Genomic DNA, 20440 nt, shown 5'->3' with positions numbered 1-20440 from the left:
CTTCCGATCACCTCCCCAGTGCATTGATTGCATCTATTTTCCCCTCTAACCGCCCCCTGAGACACCCATCAATCACCTCCTGTCACCCCCCTAGCACTCCTATCCATCAGATCAGGCCCAAAACATCCTGTCATCTAAGAGGCCACCCTGCTTATGACCGGTTCCACAAAATTTGCCCCCTCATAGACCACCTGTCATCAAAATTTGCAGATGCTTATACCCCTGATCAGTCATTTTGAGAAATTTGGTTTCCAGACTACTCACAGTTTTGGGCCCGTAAAATGCCAGGGCAGTATAGGAACCCCACAAGTGACCCCATTTTAGAAAGAAGACACCCCAAGGTATTCTGTTAGGTGTATGATGAGTTCATAGAAGATTTTATTTTTTGTCAAAAGTTAGTGGAAATTGGATTTTTATTGTTTTTTTCACAAAGTGTCATTTTTCACTAACTTGTGACAAAAAATAAAATCTTCTATGAACTCACCATACCACTAACGGAATACCTTGGGGTGTCTTCTTTCTAAAATGGGGTCACTTGTGGGGTTCCTATACTGCCCTGGCATTTTAGGGGCCCTAAACCGTGAGGAGTAGTCTAGAAAACAAATGCCTCAAAATGACCTGTGAATAGGACGTTGGGCCCCTTAGCGCACCTAGGCTGCAAAAAAGTGTCACACATGTGGTATCGCCATACTCAGGAGAAGTAGTATAATGTGTTATGTGGTGTATTTTTACACATACCCATGCTGGGTGGGAGAAATCTCTCTGTAAATGGACAATTGTGTGTAAAAAAAATCAAAAATGTGTCATTTACAGAGATATTTCTCCCACCCAGCATGGTTATATGTAAAAATACACCACAAAACACATTATACTACTTCTTCTGAGTACGGCGATAGCACATGTGTGACACTTTTTTGCAGCCTAACTGTGCTAAGGGGCCCAAAGTCCAATGAGTACCTTTAGGATTTCACAGGTCATTTTGAGACATTTGGGTTCAAGACTACTCCTCACGGTTTAGGGCCCCTAAAATGCCAGGGCAATATAGGAACCCCACAAGTGACCCCATTTTAGAAAGAAGACACCCCAAGGTATTCTGTTAGGTGTATGATGAGTTCATAGAAGATTTTATTTTTTGTCACAAGTTAGCGGAAATTGATATGTATTGTTTTTTTTTTCACAAAGTGTCATTTTCCGCTAACTTGTGACAAAAAAAAAATCTTCTATGAACTCACCATACTCCTAACAGAATACCTTGGGGTGTCTTCTTTCTAAAATGGGGTCACTTGTGGGGTTCCTATACTGCCCTGGCATTTTAGGGGCCCTAAACCGTGAGCAGTAGTCTAGAATCCAAATGCCTCAAAATGACCTGTGAATAGGACGTTAGGCCCCTTAGCGCACCTAGGTTGCAAAAAAGTGTCACATGTGGTATCGCCATACTCAGAAGAAGTAGTATATTGTGTTTTGGGGTGTATTTTTACACATACCCTTGCTGGGTGGGAGAAATATCTCTGTAAAAGGACAATTGTGTGTAAAAAAAATCAAACAATTGTCATTTACAGAGATATTTCTTCCACCCAGCATGGGTATGTGTAAAAATACACCCCAAAACACATTATACTACTTCTCCTGAGTACGGCGGTACCACATGTGTGGCACTTTTTTGCACCCTAAGTGCGCTAAGAGGCCCAAAGTCCAATGAGTACCTTTAGGATTTCACAGGTCATTTTGCGACATTTGGTTTCAAGACTACTCCTCACGGTTTAGGGCCCCTAAAATGCCAGGGCAGTATAGGAACCCCACAAATGACCCCATTTTAGAAAGAAGACACCCCAAGGTATTCCGTTAGGAGTATGGTGAGTTCATAGAAGATTTTATTTTTTGTCACAAGCTAGCGGAAAATGACACTTTGTGAAAAAAAACAATTAAAATCAATTTCCGCTAACTTGTGACAAAAAAAAAAATCTTCTATGAACTCACCATCCTCCTAACGGAATACCTTGGGGTGTCTTCTTTCTAAAATGGGGTAATTTGTGGGGTTCCTATACTGTCCTGGCATTTTAGGGGCCCTAAAGCGTGAGGAGTAGTCTTGAAACGAAATTTCTCAAAATGACCTGTGAAATCCTAAAGGTACTCATTGAACTTTGGGCCCCTTAGCGCAGTTAGGGTGCAAAAAAGTGCCACACATGTGGTATCGCCGTACTCAGGAGAAGTAGTATAATGTGTTTTGGGGTGTATTTTTCCACATACCCATGCTGAGTGGGAGAAATATCTCTATAAATAGACAATTGTGTGTAAAAAAAATAAAACAATTGTCATTTACGGAGATATTTCTCCCACCCAGCATGGGTATGTGTAAAAATACACCCCAAAACACATTATACTACTTCTCCTGAGTACGGCAATACCACATGTGTGGCACTTTTTTGCAGCCTAACTGCGCTAAGGGGCCAAAAGTCCAATGAGCATCTTTAGGCTTTACAGGGGTGCTTACAATTAGGCACCCTCCAAAATCCCAGGACAGTGAACACACCCCACAAATGACCCCATTTTGGAAAGTAGACACTTCAAGGTATTCAGAGAGGAGCATAGTGAGTCCGTGGCAGATTTCATTTTTTTTTGTCGCAAGTTAGAAGAAATGGAAACTTTTTCTTTTTCTTTTTTTTGTCAGAAAGTGTCATTTTCCGCTAACTTGTGACAAAAAATAAAATCTTCTATGAACTCACCATGCCTCTCACTGAATACTTTGGGATGTCTTCTTTCCAAAAAGGGGTCATTTGGGGGGTATTTGTACTATCCTGGAATTTTAGCCCCTCATGAAACCTGACAGGTGCGCAGAAAAGTCAGAGATGCTTGAAAATGGGAAAATTCACTTTTGGCACCATAGTTTGTAAACGCTATAACTTTTACCCAATCCAATAAATATACACTGAATGGTTTTTTTTTTTTTATCAAAGACATGTAGCAGAATAACTTTCGCGCTCAAATGTATAGGAAATTTTACTTTATTTGAAAAATGTCAGCACAGCAAGTTAAAAAAGTCATTTTTTTGCCAAAATTCATGTCTTTTTTGATGAATATAATAAAAACTAAAACTCGCAGCAGCAATCAAATAGCAGCAAAAGAAAGCTGTATTAGTGACAAGAAAAGGAGGTAAAATTCATTTAGGTGGTAGGTTGTATGACCGAGCAATAAACCGTGAAAGCTGCAGTGGTCTGAATGGAGAAAAAGGCTCTGGTCCTTAAGGGGCGAAAAGACTGTGGTCCTGAAGTGGTTAAGTCTAGTTACGCCTCTGCATCCACAGTATGGACTGGTGAACACTACAAGAGTTTTTTTTAAATGCTAGCGATTTTAAAAGCTCTTGCAAATGCAATGCTATGGAGGGATTTGTACAAAACCTCATTGCTCCAGTGAGAACACACACATAGGATAACATTAGCAGGAGCTTTTAAAATCACAAAGCGCTTAGAAAAGCTCTTGTAGTGTGAACCGGTCCTGTAAGAGGTGTAAGCAGAGGAGGGGAACAGTTAGTTAACCTCCTTGGCGGTATGGACGAGCTCAGCTCGTCCATGACCGCCGGAGGGCGCCGCTCAGGCCCCGCTGGGCCGATTTTCACAATTTTTTTTAAAACACGCAGCTAGCACTTTGCTTGCTGCGTGTTGGTGATGATCGTCGCCGCCGATGCGCCACTACCTGCCGCGTAACGCCCCCCCCCCCCGCCGAGACCCCTGCGCAGCCTGGCCAATCAGTGCCAGGCAGTGCTTAGGGGTTCGAAGTCACAGGATGTTAACCCTATGGGCTTGATTCACAAAAGTGTGCTAATGTTTAGCACACCCGTGACAAGCTGCTTTGCACGTGATATCATGCACATAAAGCTTTATGCGCGATAACTAATGACTTCACACAAGTCATTAGTTTACGCACATAAAGTTTTGCACGCATTACATCGCGTGCAAACCAGCTTAGCACGGGAATGGTAAGCATACACTCTAATAGGTTAGCACCCGAAGCGCCGTAGTTATCTTGTTCAAAGCGCACTTATCGTGTGTACGGCGTAATGCCGTACGTGCGATAAAAGTTAACACGCGAGCGCTAAAACTTTGCACGCGCAGCAAGCGTGCAAAATGGCTTGCACGCACGTTTGCATGTGCAAAGCTTTTAGGCGTGATAACTCAGTTATCACTGTTTTGTGAATCAAGCCCCATGCCTGCTTCCATGAAAGCAGGAAGTAGACGCACTGCAGATTTATTGCAGGATTTGTATCAGCTGTAACAAATAAATGTTTTTCTGTAAAGGTTATTATGCTGTTGCGTATCTTTTAGAGCAGAGAGGGAGTTCTGAGTTCAGGTCCGCTTTAGATGAACCATCCATGCATTTCCATACCAGCCTCATCTACATGGAAATGGCCAAATACTGTGTGTAATGAGATGAGGCACAGTTTTCTAGTTCCCCCAGCATGCCTGGCTGTTAAAGAGAACCCGAGGTGTGTTTAAAGAATGTTATCTGCATACAGAGGCTGGATCTGCCTATACAGCCCAGCCTCTGTTGCTATCCCAAACCCCACTAAGGTCCCCCTGCACTCTGCAATCCCTCATAAATCACAGCCATGCTGTGAGGCTGTGTTTACATCTGTAGTGTCAGTCTCAGCTGCTCCCCCACCTCCTGCATAGCTCCGGTTCCTGCCCCCATCCCTTCCCTCCAATCAGCAGGGAGGGAAGGGATGCAGGCGGGGACTGGAGTTCTGCAGGAGGCGGGGAGAGCAGCAGACTGACACTATAGAGATAAACACAGCCAGCTCTGACAAGCTGTTTGTCAGCAGCGTGGCTGTGATTTATGAGGGATTGCAGAGTGCAGGGGGACCTTAGGGAGGTTTGGGATAGCAACAGAGGCTGGGCTGTATAGGCAGATCCAGCATCTGTATGCAGATAATATTCTTCAAACCCACCTCGGGTTCTCTTTAATATTGATGGGATCTTGCCGGGTCAGATACGCCGGTGCTTTTTAATTGGCTGTCAGGTTATCCGGTATTGCTTTGAACGCAGTGCGTCCTATCTGAGCACGTTCCACGCCTGCTTTCTATTCAGCGGCTGTCAGAGGCAGCGAGGGGGAGCGGCTCATGCATTAAGGATGCACTCCTTACTGCAATCCCATCACCAGTCCCCTGCAAGAGTAATAGGCGATGACCTTGCTTATCAGAAAATGCAATGTTTGCTTATCAAAAGACAAAGATTACTGTATAAGTGCTATATTCATACGCCCCCGTAAAGCTTCTAACACACACACACACATGCAGACACACACACAGGTACAGCAGGTATTTGGAGACACACACACCACCACACACACACACACACACACACACACACACACACACACACACACACACACACACACACACACACACTATACACACACTATACACACACTATACACACACACACACACACACACACACTATACACACACACACACACCACACCACACCACACAACACACACACCACACACACCACACACACACACATGGAGACACACACACACACACACACACACACTGGGGTACAGCAGATATTTGGAGCCACACACACACACACAAACACACTAGAGCGACCCGGCACTGCAGAGGCTGTTTCCCCATTGCACAGACTGCAGGAAAGCTGCTGATGTTGGCGCAGCACAGGATGTATACAGAACAATGAATGTACTGTCAAGGCCTTATCTAGAAGCTGTGCTTTGTGCATCTCCACTTGGAGTGCAGCGAGTCCTCAGCCCCCGCAGGTGGGTATAGAACGTAAATTACAGGGAGAATGGAAAGAAATGTCACCTCGCAGTGGTGGGATGTGGGGGTGACAAAGGATCTGGGATGACGTGGAGGTGAGACGGGTATGAGGGAAGAAGAGCCTTACGTCTGAAGAGGAAGATAATGAGAGCGGAGAATACACAGTACACAGAGCAGGAGCGCAGACTGAACAATGGGGAGTAAATATGAATAACTCAGAGTCAGAGAGAGAGAAAGAGAGAGCCTAAAACACCACAGCCAAAGGCAAAGCAGACTATGTGGATAAGGCGCTACATCACCATCCTGTCCCCATGTCTGTACACTTGCTGCAGCACGGACAACCGTTGGGACAGGAGGATGGGGCCAGGGAGCTGGGCGAACGGGTGCGCGGGCAGATGGGCGTGCATGCACGGGGGGGTGTATTGGTGCAGGGGGGCTTTGCGCGCATGCGCATTGACATGCAACAGTCTCGGCGGTGTGACAAACACCTAGAGCCCGTTTAAATGGGCTTAGGTCAACTAATATTGGTATGCAGCCCCACCCTCCCAGTGGTATTTAGTCAAGGCTGGTGAGCTATGCAGAATTCTCCTCCCAGAGCATTCTGGGAGACCAGGTATATTTTGGACCGGCTTCGGAATTCTCAGTAAATGATCATTCCACAGAGCTGCACCTGCCAGCAGTAAAGATGTCCCCGCCAGTGATAAATATCAGGACGTAAATCAGGAAGGTTTGATTTCCTTTTAAAGAAAATCTATATCGATAAAAACTGCCCCTGGGGGGTACTCACCTCGGGAGGGGGAAGCCTCTGGATCCTAACCAGGCCTCCCCCGTCCTCCCGTTACTTTGCCGGGATCCCCTGAACTGCGCGCAGAAGCCAGCCCAAGGACTTTACGCCGATCGGCGTTAGGTGGTTCTAGGGCTGCCACCGCGGCCACGCCGTTGGCGTGACGCAGTCGTGAGCAGGTTAAACTTCCCGGCTGAAGGTGTGTGTTTTTTCCAAAGTATCTAGGCAAGCATGATGAAATATCATTGTATGCTGATGACAAATGGTTTAAAAGGCCTCCCTCCCATGTTCAGGGATGGTATATCCAGTATGACATAAATAACCTCTTTTTGTAAATCGGTTTTCTTCTCTGTCCAAAATGTTCTCCTCCAGAGTGTTACTGAGATGCAGGTAGAGTACATCTTCACTTATGGACTTACCCGTCCTGCACTGGGCCATGTGCTTACAGCTCTTTACTGAACTCAAACTATATATACTATATATTAAATGAATAAAAAAATAGTTTCAGGCAATCTCTGCCCTTTGTCAGGTTCAATCAGCCAGTTGTGAAGCAGGACAGTTAAAACCGCCGCAACAGTGGTTACCATGTCAACACTGATGCAATTTCCTCTTCAGACGATTTTTAATTTCCTGTTGAACTTGGCAAAGGGCAGGCATTGCCTCAAACTGTTGTCCATTTAATATATTGGGTGAGCTCAGTAAAGAGCTGAGTGCCGCAGTCCAGTCTTATTTTCTGCTTGCTGGACGTGTGGGAGGGTTGGGGGAGACCCCCTTGGATGCCTGTATGTGTTTCTCTTTTTGAAGCGGGAGCTCTACAAATCTCTGGTTTCTTAAAGAGACACTGAAGCGAAAAAAAATTATGATATAATGAATTGGTTGTGTAGTACGGATAATTACTAGAACATTAGTAGCAAAGAAAATATTCTCATATTTTTATTTTCAGTTATAAAGTGTTTTTATTAATAACATCATTCTCTAATATTTGCAGTTTTCACACTACTCAGCATTCTAAATGAGTTTACAGAGCAGTCTTGTGAACTATTGACCTGTCTGGAGAGAAAAAGAAAATACAATGACTGACACTTGAGACAACAAACTTCAGAAGACAGAGCTCTCTGCGACTTTGAAAGTTGTGGAGTTCAATGACTCTTTTGCATAGATAACAACTGGAGTTTCTTAACTCTTCCTGTACTGGAAACAATATTAGACATATGTCTCTGCTGCTAATGCTTTATTTCTTAGCTGTACTACACATACAAATCATTATATCATTATTTTTTTTCAGCTTCAGTGTCTCTTTAAGTTATGCGTTTTAGCAAAGTTTGGTCAGCCTCTCCAGTGTACAAATCTCTGTGCTCCTTGGTGCCCTGGACTGAGTACGCCAAGTGGTCATGTTCATAATTAGGTGCTGGAGCTACTGCCTCAGAAAGCAAGGATATGATGTCACTCTTTTGAGGATGGCGTGCTGCACATTTTAAAAGAAAGACTGGATAGCAAAAAGGGATAAAATGTGAACATGTTCATTTTATTGCCATGGCTACCATCTCCCCTTGTCAGTACAATTGCAATGTGAAGTGTGGCTATGGGGTGCCACTGTCAGGGTGTTGAAGTTTGATGTGATGTGGCTATTGGTCACCAGGGATGCTCGAATACCACTTAAAGGGAACCTTAACTGAACGGGGGGTAAAGAGTTTTACTTACCTGGGGTTATTACCAGCCCCCTGCAGCAGTACTGTGCCCTTGGAGCCGCTCTGGAATCCTCCGGTCCCCCGCTGTCACTTAGTTTCGTTTTTGACGACTCACCAGTTGCCGGCCGCCATGCGTATTATTGGACGCATTCACCAATGCAATTAGCGTTATTGCGGACCGCAACGCGTACAAAAATACGCGTTGCCGCATATCTACGCGTGCGGAATGCGGCAATTGCATTGGTGAATGCGTCCAATAATACGCATGGCGGCCGGCGACTGGTGAGTCGTCAAAAACGAAACTGCTGCAGGGGGCTGGTAATAGCCCCAGGTAAGTAAAACTCTTTACCCCCCGTTCAGTTAAGGTTCCCTTTAATCACGGATCAGAATGCGGCCGTTTGTATTGGAGCCGCATCCGGATCGACCCGTGATCGCGTCCCGTATTTTTTGACGCGTAACCGGCTCGACCCGTATTTATCCCGTGTTCACCCATCAAAAACTCCGCATTCACGGCCGTGACCCGTATTGCTCATGCGTAACACTATGTCCGTATGCGTAAAAACGTACGGGTGTGTATGGGTCAGTATGCGTCTGCACAAGCGTACCTGTAATCAACAAATATAAAATTACGTGTATACATGCGTCTCGTAGTATGTAATGCGTAATGGCGGCTTAGTATTCACTCCCCGAATGCACACGAGCATGCGTAAATGCCACTCGTACACGTAAAAACGTACGTGTACGTATGCGTGCTGGGCCTGCGTAGAACTGTCTGGAAGTTTTCAGGGAAGCAAGCAAGTGCCCCAGGACTGGCTAGCTAAATACAGTACAGTATAGAAATCAGTGTGCAGTTTGTGCCCAGTGCTGCCTGGCCTGCACTAAGCACCCAGCAGCAGCAGACAGTCACTAGCAGGCAGCACAGTACACGCTGAACTACACTGACTAACTAAATGACTATTATCACTGGCTAGCTAAATACAAGCAATAACAGCAGTATAACAGTACAGAAATGAGCTAAAACGCTCTGTTTCTTAACACTAATTGCCCTTGCTTTGTGACACAATGGCTGGAGATGTTCTCACTCAGTCGCTCAGTCTCAGCAAGGACAGAGTTTCTCATGATGGCCACCGGGTTTTATACAGGAGGGGAGAGCATAGCCTCCCCTCCTGTGATTGGCTGCTGTAGCCTGAGCTAGGGGCCTCTGATTGGCCCAGTGATGTCATCCCTACATTTTCCCGATCACGGCCGCATCATGGCCATGATTACTGGACGTGATCCGGATATTTTTACGCAACCCGTGATCCATGCGGATCACGGCATCCGGATCATGGGCCGTGATGTGCAAAAATGGCCCTGAATCACGCGGACCTGTGATCACGACCACCCGTGATAGCACCACTGTTGGTCACAAATGATTGATAAAGGCAAATGCTTTGTGGGACTTGTAGTTGCTTAACAGCTGGAGAGCCAAGTTTGCAGATCACTGGACTAGTACATCTCCTCATGTGGGATTCTCATGAATGTTTCAAAAGCATTTCCATGAAAACAGTGAGCAAGTGAGTAGGGAGGCTGGCTGCTATCTTACTATTTTGGCAGTTAAACGGTCATTCAGGAAATGCCTTTAAAAACAAAGAAAATGCTTAAAAATCCCCCGTGAGGAGATGTCCTAGTCCAAAACCTGTTGGTTCTGTCAGACTTTAACTGCTTATTTTTTTTCGCTGCAGTGGTCCTTTAAATGTACACGGAAAAGTGGCCATGTATGGCAAACTCGAAAAAAACAGGAGAGGGAGTCTACGACACCATTTATCATCGGCTCACTTTACAGTGCTGCTTAACATGTTTGCCTAGAGCGTTTTTTCAGCCTGTTGTCTAAGGTATGTTGTATTCACTTTACTTATAAAATGGTTAGGAGTCTCCATCACTTATTACAACTGAAGATGTTCCTCTGCAGAGGCGAAGACACATCTTACAGACAAGAGCAGTAAAAAGGTCTCAGTTGAAGCCACCCTATTTTAATTTGGACTTGGAAAGGCACAAATGACAAATATTATCCCTGTTTAATGTCTGTTCTGAAGACACTTTCTGAACTCCTCCAAATGCCAGAGAGAGAGAGAGAGAGAAGAGGAGTTGCCGAGCTACTGCTACTGTCTTTCTGTTCGTGTCAGCAAATAACGATAAGGACAGCCAACTGTCACTTGGTAGTCACCTCTAGCGATTGGGTGTGCTGCCAAAACCCAAAGCCTAAGCATTATCTGATTGGTGCTTAATGAGCCATCCATATTGCACTGTATGGGCATTTTTGGGTGACTTTATCCAATCAGGCAGTGCAAAGAGCGGCAATTGGCAATAATGAAAACCAGCCAATCAGCAGCACTCAATCTTTACACCAATTTAACAGCGGTGTGCTGAAATCTGATTAGCTGCCGCGGTTCAGTGCGCTTTGCCCGTTCCCGTCCGTGATGAATAGACCTTTGTGTTTCCGTGGCTCCTGCTGCTGTGTACATTGGCGCCCGGAGGCGTTTCTCATAGACAATTTTTCTCTGCGAATTCGGCGCTGCCAGTGAAGCAGTTAATTGACTTTGCCCGGTGATTAAGGACTGTCTCACCTCTTTGAGGTAGCAGGAGATTCCTCGCAGAGCGGCTGACATCGAGGAAGGAGAGGCCAGCTAGGGGGAATAAGAGGCATAAAACAAAAATTCAGTTAGACAGCTCTTACATAATACTAATGCTTCCACCTCGCTCTGCTAAAGCCTAGTCTTTACTCTTCCAGGAGATAAGAGCCGTCCCTCCTGGTCTTACTCAACCTAATTTGACACAAAAGCAACAGCCAAGTTGCAAAAATAGCAATCTTCAAGCGGCTTTAACACGTAATGCTACAAGGCTAGTATCTCCTTTAAAGAGACACTAACCTCAAAAAGATCCCCTGGGGGGCACTCACCTCGGGTAGGGGAAGCCTCCGGATCCTAATGAGGCTTCCCACGCCATCCTCTGTCCCACGGGGGTCTCGCTGCAGCCCTCCGAACAGCTGCCGACAGACCAGACTGTCAATTCAATATTTACCTTTGCAGGCTCCAGCGGGGGGAGCTGTGGCTGCTCTCGGCTCCAAAGTAGTCGGAAATACCCGATCTCAGTCGGGTCCGCTCTACTGCGCAGGCGCCGGAAACTTGCGCCTGAGCAGTAGAGCAGACCTGACGGCAATAGGGTATTTCCGCCTACTTCGGAGCCGCCAGAGTGCCTGCGCAGGAGCCGGGAAGGTAAATATTTACGTCGCCGCTGTACGGAGGGCTGCAACGAGACCCCCGAGGGACAGAGGACGGAGTGAGAAACCTCATTAGGATCCTGAGGCTTCCCCCACCCGAGGTGAGTACCCCCCAGGGGAAATTTTTATGTTACAGATTCTCTTTAAAGCAAACCTATCACGAGAAAAGAAGTAAATGCTTCAGGAGCATGGGGTGAGTCTCTGGACTATCCAGAGTCTTCTCTCTACTGAGGCAAATAACTTTCACTTTTTTCTCATTACAGATTCAATTTCAAGCTGACCTGAAGCTAGATACACTTATAAGATGATGAATTGTATGTGTAGTACAGCTAAGAAATAAAACATTAGTAGCAAGGAAAAGAGTCACATATTTTTTTTCCAGTATAAGAAGAGTTAAAAAAAACTTCAGTTGTTATCTATGCAAAAGAGCTTCTATTGGGAGTAGTGTCTGATTTACAACAGAAACAAGCATGCAGCTAATCCTGACAGATCTGACAATAATGTCAGAATCACCTGATCTGCTGCATGCTTGTTCAGGGTCTGTGGCTAAAAGTGTTAGAGGCAGAGGATCAGCAGGCCAGCCAGGCAACCTGTATTGTTTAAAAGGAAATAAATATGTTAGCCTCCATATCCCTCTCATTACAGTTGTCCTTTAAAAAGCCAATTAACAGTGAGACACAGCTTGAGATAATGTTTCACTGTAGGAACGTTCAAAGGGTCATTATTTCTGCTTTGTTTTACAGCTTAAAAGATAGAGTGTGGTTTTAAAACTGCAAATGTGACACAATGATACAAAAAAAAAACTATATACAGTAATTGAAAATAAAAATATAAGACTTGGGGGGGGGGGGGTTCTAATGTTCTTTTTATTATCCATACTACACATACAATGTATTGTCTCATACGTTTTTTTCGTGTCAAGTTTGCTTTTAGGGTCTGTTCACCCATAACAGAATTTCTTTGCGGTTTGCGTCTTTGTGAATTTGCGTTCACAGCACATCAGTGGCATCACATTTGACTTGCGTTATTGTGCAATTTTTTTTTATTTAATTGCCCATTATTTTTAAATCACACAGCAGCTCTGTGCGACATGCAAATCACATGTCATGCAAGTCAAAGTAAAAGCAGAAGATCACATTTGTGAAAAATTGCATAAAAATGAAAAGTTATTTCATGTAGGACTCCTAGGAGTCTTGACTAACTTGAAGTTCTGGTTCACTATGAACATGCTGGGCAATCTGTAACTCTGGGCGTGTCAAGTCCCACCTCATAGAGCCATATTACCTCATGCCATGCACTGATGAGGACCAACAAGTCCGAAACAGCCTGTATGCATGTTGGAGTAGTGTGATTTTGTACAAGGAGCAGTCCCCCCTCCTGTGCTAAATATATTCCCTGCTATAGGAGCTGTCCCTCCTCCTAGTGCTGAATCTATTCCCTGCTATAGGAACTGTCCCTCCTCCTAGTGCTGAATCTATTCCCTGCTATAGGAGCTGTCCCTCCCCTTAGTGCTGAATCTATTCCCTGCTATAGGAGCTGTCCCTCCTCCTAGTGCTGAATATATTCCCTGCTATAGGAGCTGTCCCTCCTCTTAGTGCTGAATCTATTCCCTGCGATAGGAGCTGTCCCTCCTCCTAGTGCTGAATCTATTCCCTGCTATAGGAACTGTCCCTCCTTCTAGTGCTGAATCTATTCCCTGCTATAGGAGCTGCCCCTCCTCCTAGTGCTGAATCTATTCCCTGCTATAGGAGCTGTCCCCCCTCCTGCGCTAAATCTATTCCCTGCTATAGGAGCTGTCCCTCCTCCTAGTGCTGAATATATTTCCTGCTATAGGAGCTGTCCATCCTCCTAGTGCTGAATCTATTCCCTGCTATAGGAACTGTCCCTCTCCTAGTGCTGAATCTATTCCCTGCTACAGGAACTGTCCCTCCTCCTAGTGCTGAATCTATTCCCTGCTATAGAAGCTGTCCCTCCTCCTAGTGCTGAATCTATTCCCTACTATAGGAGCTGTCCCTCCTCCTCCCAGTGCTGAATCTATTCCCTGCTATAGGAGCTTTTCCCCTCCTAGTGCTGAATCTATTCCCTGCTATAGGAGCTGCCCCTCCTCCTAGTGCTGAATCTATTCCCTGCTATAGGAGCTGCCCCTCCTCCTAGTGCTGAATCTATTCCCTGCTATAGGAGCTGTCCCTCCTCCTAGTGCTGAATGTATTCCCTGCTATAGGAGCTGCCCCTCCTCCTAGTGCTGAATCTATTCCCTGCTATAGGAGCTGCCCCCCTCCTAGTGCTGAATCTATTCCCTGCTATAGGAGCTGTCCCTCCTCCTAGTGCTGAATCTATTCCCTGCTATAGGAGCTGCCTCCCCCTCCTAGTGCTGAATCTATTCCCTGCTATAGGAGCTGTCCCTCCTCCTAGTGCTGAATCTATTCCCTGCTGTAGGAGCTGTCCCTTCTCCTAGTGCTGAATCTATTCCCTGCTATAGGAGCTGTCCTTCTCCTAGTGCTGAATCTATTCCCTGCTATAGGAGCTGCCCCCCTCCTAGTGCTGAATCTATTCCCTGCTATAGGAGCTGTCCCTCCTCCTAGTGCTGAATCTATTCCCTGTTATAGGAGCTGTCCTCTCTCCTTGGGGTAAAAATGTGATTTCACTTATTTTTACTGGGCCCTTACTGGTGTTAACAGATAGTCTGGTTTCACTATTTCAGGTACCGCTGATCTCCTGGAGTCCTTATCACAACAATCTCTAGAGCTTGCTCACAGTGACCTCAATATTACCAGTGAAAGGCAGTTCCACAGACAGAAAACCTCTCAGTCAGTGGAGAATGACCAGGCTAGTTGGATGTAGCAAAAGGCTATGGCAACTCAGATAAGAAATCCCTTACTGCAGCAGTGAGCACAAAAGCAAAGCAAAATGAAAAGATCAGATTCCACTGGATTGCCGAAGACTGGAAGAACACAGCCTAATCTGATGAAATGTCATTTCTACTGAGTACACGGATGGTGGGGTGAGAATTTGGTGACATCAACCAAATGTGATATAAATGTTCAGCTGGCTAATCTGCAGAAATTGTGTGATGTCATCAAATCATCACGGGGCACAATCTCAAAGGAATGTTTCCAACATCTTGTGGAATCAGTGCTGTGAAGCTAAGGGGATGTCCAATGCAGCATCAGTATAGTGTAATAAAGTGCTCTCAGAGCCAGTACTAGTAACAGTGGGGCCCCAGGACATTGTGTCCTGGGGCCCTCTGACAGAACGGACCAAAAAGCGGCAACAGGGGTCCTTTGTTGCTGCTGGGCCCTCCAGGTCCCCCCAAGTTGACTGTGGTCCATGGGGCCTCTGCAGAGTTTTCAGTAGAGTAGTGATTCACCTGTCCCAGCTGGCGCACTCCGCCATTGGTCCGTGGCTCTGTGCAATGCGTACATTTGAAAAGGGCTCCTGGAAAAAAGGGCTCCTGATATTAATGAAAAAAGCCAGATTTGGCTACCAAGGGCACCTGCTGTAGCTCATTTGCCAAATTCGGCTACAAAGGGTGCCTGGTGTAGCCCATATGTCAAATTCGGCTACAAAGGGCAGCTGGTGTAGGCAAAATGTCAAATTCGGCTACAAAGGGCGCCTGGTGCAGCCCATTTGCCAAATTTGGCTACAAAGGGTGCCTGGTGTAGCCCATATGCCAAATTTGGCTACAAAGGGTGCCTGGTGTAGCCCATATGCCAAATTTGGCTACAAAGGGTGCCTGGTGTAGCCCATATGCCAAATTCAGCTACAAAGGGTGCCTGATGTAGTTGAAAAGCTAGTTTTAGTTTATAAAAATGATGCTGTTATAGGCCAAATTTGTTGAGCTATAAAAGGGCTCTGGATATAGCCGAGAAAAGTAATTACTATGACCGAACTTCTCCCTGATACAATATATACAAATGACTCGCACACCAGCACAGTGTTCTATGCAAAAAAATCGTTTTATCGTAAAAGTAGTAGCCCATACAACATAGATACAAAAGTGATACAAAATTTACAATAATAACACCATAGCAGTACACCACAGTAGGTGAAGTAAGCAGCAATAACACATGGGGAATACCAACTGCTAATACCAACTGCTATAGGCTGCTGTATAGTCACTACACTAGTGAAACCTTAAATACCAGGTATTTAAGGTTTCACTAGTGTAGTGACTATACAGCAGCCGGAAGGTCGTGTATACTCTCTGACGAAGGACGATTTCCGAAACAGCGCGCTGTCAGGGTATATATCTGACAATATGGGGATATCACTTTGACTAACTGCATTTACCACTTTCTGATGTATTTTCATATTGCAAGCTTATATGAGTGTTTGTATTTATAGTTGGTATTCCCCATGTGTTATTGCTGCTTACTTCACCTACTGTGGTGTACTGCTATGGTGTTATTATTGTAAATTTTGTATCACTTTTGTATCTATGTTGTATGGGCTACTACTTTTACGATAAAACGATTTTTTTGCATAGAACACTGTGCTGGTGTGCGAGTCATTTGTATATATTGTATTGATGTATGGCCTATTATAGGCCTGTTTATTGACTCAGCACCCCCTGCTATATATCTTTACTGCATTTTGAACAGGTGTGCATACCTCATTTGTAAATATTCGAACTTCTCCCTGATCTCACACAAAAATCTCCCCTGGTGGTGCCTAACCCTAAGAACCCCCTTGGTGGTGCCCAACCCTAACCCCCTTTGGTGGTGCCTAACCCTAAGGCCCCCCTGGTGATTACTATAACCTAACTTTTCCCTACTCTCACACAGAACCCTCCCCTGGTGGTGCTTTACCCTAAGACCCTCCCTTCCTGCTTTTGATGCCTAATCCTATCCCTCCCCCTGCATCAAAAATCTCAGCTATAAAAGGGGCACCCTTTTGTAGCAGAATCAAAAACCTTATAGCCAAAAACCTTGTAGCCGAATCAAAAATATGGGCTATAAAGGGGCACCCTTTTGTAGACAAATCGTAAACCTTGAAGCCGAAAGAAATCTCGGGAGCCCTTTTCACCACCTTGTAGCCCATATTTGCAGAAATAACATGGAAGTCTATGGAGGAGCCCTTTTCATACAGATGACTGAGGAGCCCTTTCAACTGATTCCCTGTGCAACCCGGTCATCATCCTCACATCCGGCTCCATGACCCCAGCACAGGAATATAAATATGCGCAGGTCATGGAGAGGAGACACCCCTGTGAGGATTAAGATGAAAGCACACGGAGCCACGGATCAATAAAGAGCCATGCTAGCCTGGACAGATGAGATGCTTCTCTGCCAAGAAATCTTCCGGGGCACCGTGGATCACAGTTAAAGCAAGTCTGAAGCCCAGAAAACCCCCAAAAAACAGAAACCTACCTGAGGAGAGGAACGGCTCTGGATCCTACAGAGTCTTACCGTTCCTCTCCTCATCCCCTCGTTCCCCCCCCCCCCCCCCCCAGGCTCTTTTGTTTAACCTCCCTGGCTGTGGGAGGTTAGCCTCCCTTGCGGCCGCGGGAGGTTTTTTTTAACCTTTTTTTTCTTTTATTAAGCATGTAGCTAGCCTGGCGCCCCGATCTACCCCATAGCGCAGCCTGGCGGCGATTGGCCAGGCTGCACAAGAAGTATGCGGGGGGGGGGGGGGCAATGTATCGTGGCGGATCGGCGGCAAACGGCGGCGATCGGACTAAACACGCAGCTAGCAAAATGCTAGCTGCGTGTTTGAAAAAAAAATTATGCAAATCGGCCCAGCAGGACCTGAGAAATCCTCTGCGGCGGCTTACCCCGTGTCCAGCACGGGGTTACCGCTAAGGAGGTTAAATCTCCCGTTGTGGGAGGCTTTAGCAGTCTTTGGGAGCCCGAGTGCTCCGAAGGACAGGCGGCTCTGTACTGCGCATGCATGATTGCACGAGAGAGGGCGCTCGTGGGTGCACAGGATGGAGCAACCTGTCTTTGGGAGCCCGAGTGGTCCTGAAGACTTCCGAAGCCAACTCGCAGCAGAAGAGAGCAGTGTCCGACCCATGGGTCGGAAATTGCTATCGGGGAGCCAGCGCAGGAACGACAGGACAAGGAGAGGAACGGGATGGCTCTTTAGGACCCAGAGCCTTCCCTCTTCTTAGTTATCTTTTTTATTTTTCACTTAAGACTCCCTTTAAGTTGGAAGGTGACCTAGAGGGGTCCGAGCAATTGCCCGTGTTGTCCATATGGTAGTGCTGGCCCTGACTGCTCTGTGTATGAATATATATTGTTCCTCCTGGTGGAGTTCTGTAGTAGCCGGCTATAGCAGGTGTCTCACCTAATATTACTTTTTGCGTAGAAATATCCATCCCCCTAGTGCTGATTCCACCCTCCCTGCTAATGCAGACACTAAATCTCAGAAGAGATTATCGTACAGCAGTCACCATTCCCTGAGCCAAGGTCTGTCCCCACTTACGGGAATCTGTCTCTCCAGACAAAGGTTGAAATGTTTCCTCTCTCCTGGCTTCAGCCTCCGCAAAGGAACTCGGGTTTCTCCGATAAATTCATTATGACTCAATTTGTCTTCGTCGCACACCGAGATCCTGAGAAAACATAGCAGAGAGCGTGACAGGGCTTGCTGTGAGGCGTGCAGCAGCTGCATTCACCTTCATGAGTTAAACATATCGGTGAACGTTCCCCAGCAATCTGTAGAGACATTCCATTCTTTTAAAGTTGTTTACTCTCTGGATTCTTTTTTTGTCTACCCAACAACTGAGTAATAGTCATTGTTCTGGGATATGACTCAGCCTTCTTCTGCACTTGTCTAAGTATTGGCTTTTCTGCAGAAGAAGGACTTTGTGTTGTTTTACCGAACAACAGAAATAAACTCTAGGGGGAAGGGGAGAGTTCTGAATGGACTGAAGAAGTCTAGAGAGAAAATATTGTGGAGAAAATATATCAAACTAAAGGTGGTCAGGAGCGATACAATTTGCAGAACGATCGTTTACAAATTATGCTTTGTAGTTTGAGACCACTAATGAACGAAAATCTCCTGAGCAATCCAATCAGATTGACAGGAGTGATCCAAAAGATTTTTATCCATTAATGGTCCCAAACGATCATTTCCAATCGTTCATCCGAAGATTCTTTCGTAAACGCTTGTTTGGCAAATTGTATCGTTAGTGGCCATCTTTTATGCTTTTAATGTAATTGTTTTTATTGACAAATCCCTCACTCCACCCCCCCCCCCCCCTTACAAACTGATGGGCCCCTACCTCCAAAAGGGGCACACAACTTGGGTGAGGAGCATGCCGAGTAAATTTGGGTGTCACCATAGAGAACCGTATTAAACGCTGCTAATAACAGCTATAACAGTAAATATGGGTGTCAGAAGTGCCCAAATAATAAAGCGCCTGCAGCCACCGCAGTTTTATAGAGAGTGACTCAGGCACCCAAATTTACTGTTATAGCTAGGTATAGATAGAGGAGGGTTAGGGCAAGAAGTAGTTGGGGGTGGTTAGGGTTGGGTATAGATTGGGGAGGCTTAGGAGCAGTTGGGTGTGGTTAGGGTTAGGCCCAGACAGGTGAGGGTTAGGATTAGGTGAGGAGTGGTTAGGGTTAGGAGGAGTTGGGGTGGTTAGGGTTAGGCATAGATAGGTGATGGTTAAGGTTAGAAGTAAGTAAAGGGTGGTTAGGGTTAGGAGTAGTTGGGGGGTCGTTAGGCTTAGATAGTTGATGGTTAGAAGTAGGTGAGGGGTGGTTAGGACTAGTTGGGGGTGGTTAGGGTTATTCATAAATAGCATAGGGTTTAAGTGAGAGTTAGAGTACAGTGGGTGATGGTAGAATATCGGTGAAACATTCTATTACTATTTATTTGCACCCAATTTTCCTCGCAACATTGCCCACCAAAATGTTCCTTGCCTACTAGAGATTCTCACATTTGTGTGATATGGAGTTGGCCCTGGACTAGGCCTTTTGACACTTATTGGGAGTAAGATGATGAAGACTCATATCAGTAATTTGGCGGTAGATTGGCAGACACCAATATTTTACAATTCGTGTTTACACTTGAATAGTAGAATATGGGTAAATGTATTGATATTCTACCACCTGGTTTAATGGGGGCCCCAATTTCCGGGCACCCTTTTTTGATGTATGCCCAATTCAAGCAGACTAAAATACATTTGGATTGATGGAAGTTGGGTAGTGGTAGTTGGGGGTGGTTAGGGTTGGGTATAGATTGGGGAGGGTTAAGAGCTTAGGGGTGGCTAGGCTTAGATAGGTGATGGTTAGAAGTAGGTGAGGGGTGGATTGATGGAAGTTGGGTAATGGTAGTTGGGGGTGGTTAGGGTTGGAAAGATTGGGGAGGGTTCAGAGCTTAGGGGTGGTTAGGCTTAGATAGGTGATGGTTACAAGTAGGTGAGGGGTGGATTGATGGAAGTTGGGTAGTGGTAGTTGGGGGTGGTTAGGGTTGGAAAGATTGGGGAGGGATTAGAGCTTAGGGGTGGTTAGGCTTAGATAGGTGATGGTTAGAAGTAGGTGAGGGGTGGCTTGATGGAAGTTAGGTAGTACATTTGGATCGATGGAACAATTGTTAGAATTATTGTTTTTCCTCAAACAGCACCATTAACTATATCTGATTCGATTGATCAAACGGTCAACAGCTTATGAAATCCCTGTTTTTAACATCTCTTTTTTTCGTGCCTCCACTTGTCTCACCGCAGAATTTTCTTCCCCATATCCTCGGCGGTGATGCCGCAGTACGTCAGGCTCTCGTTCCAGGTGGGGTTTAGACTGTTCCTCACTGTACGGGTTTTCAGTTTATTTGCCTAAGAATCACAAAAAGCAATTGTGTCACATTCTTTTCGGTTTGGAGTTTATCACTTTAAAATTACTTATCGCTTTCTGCTTAGAAGTAGACTACCGGGGGGAGGGACCTGTGTGTGTCTGGGGGGTGGGGCACAGCTTGCGGCAAATTGCCATTGGT

General features: G+C 45.7%; 1 protein-coding gene and 1 long non-coding RNA gene across 2 annotated transcripts in view; one reads left to right on the top strand and one right to left on the bottom strand.

Moving 5' to 3' along the window:
• The window catches only part of LOC137524196 (uncharacterized), a 51550-nt gene extending 37002 nt beyond the window's left edge, over positions 1-14548 (top strand). The window contains exons 2-3 of the long non-coding RNA XR_011022643.1: positions 9972-10121; positions 14208-14548. This is a non-coding gene — a long non-coding RNA (uncharacterized lncRNA). The remainder of the gene's footprint in view (positions 1-9971; positions 10122-14207) is intronic.
• The window catches only part of DOC2A (double C2 domain alpha), a 142385-nt gene that overhangs the window by 45823 nt on the left and 76122 nt on the right, over positions 1-20440 (bottom strand). Inside the window, exons 5-7 of the mRNA XM_068243785.1 lie at positions 20173-20282; positions 17930-18056; positions 10854-10913 (exon numbers count right to left, since the gene is read on the bottom strand). Of these exons, the coding sequence (XP_068099886.1) occupies positions 10854-10913; positions 17930-18056; positions 20173-20282 (297 nt within the window). The remainder of the gene's footprint in view (positions 1-10853; positions 10914-17929; positions 18057-20172; positions 20283-20440) is intronic.

The sequence above is a fragment of the Hyperolius riggenbachi genome, chromosome 7 (assembly GCF_040937935.1).
Source record: "Hyperolius riggenbachi isolate aHypRig1 chromosome 7, aHypRig1.pri, whole genome shotgun sequence".
Classification (NCBI taxonomy): domain Eukaryota; kingdom Metazoa; phylum Chordata; class Amphibia; order Anura; family Hyperoliidae; genus Hyperolius; species Hyperolius riggenbachi.
Note: the sequence above shows the minus strand (reverse complement) of the source record. Positions and strands in the feature narration are given on the sequence as shown.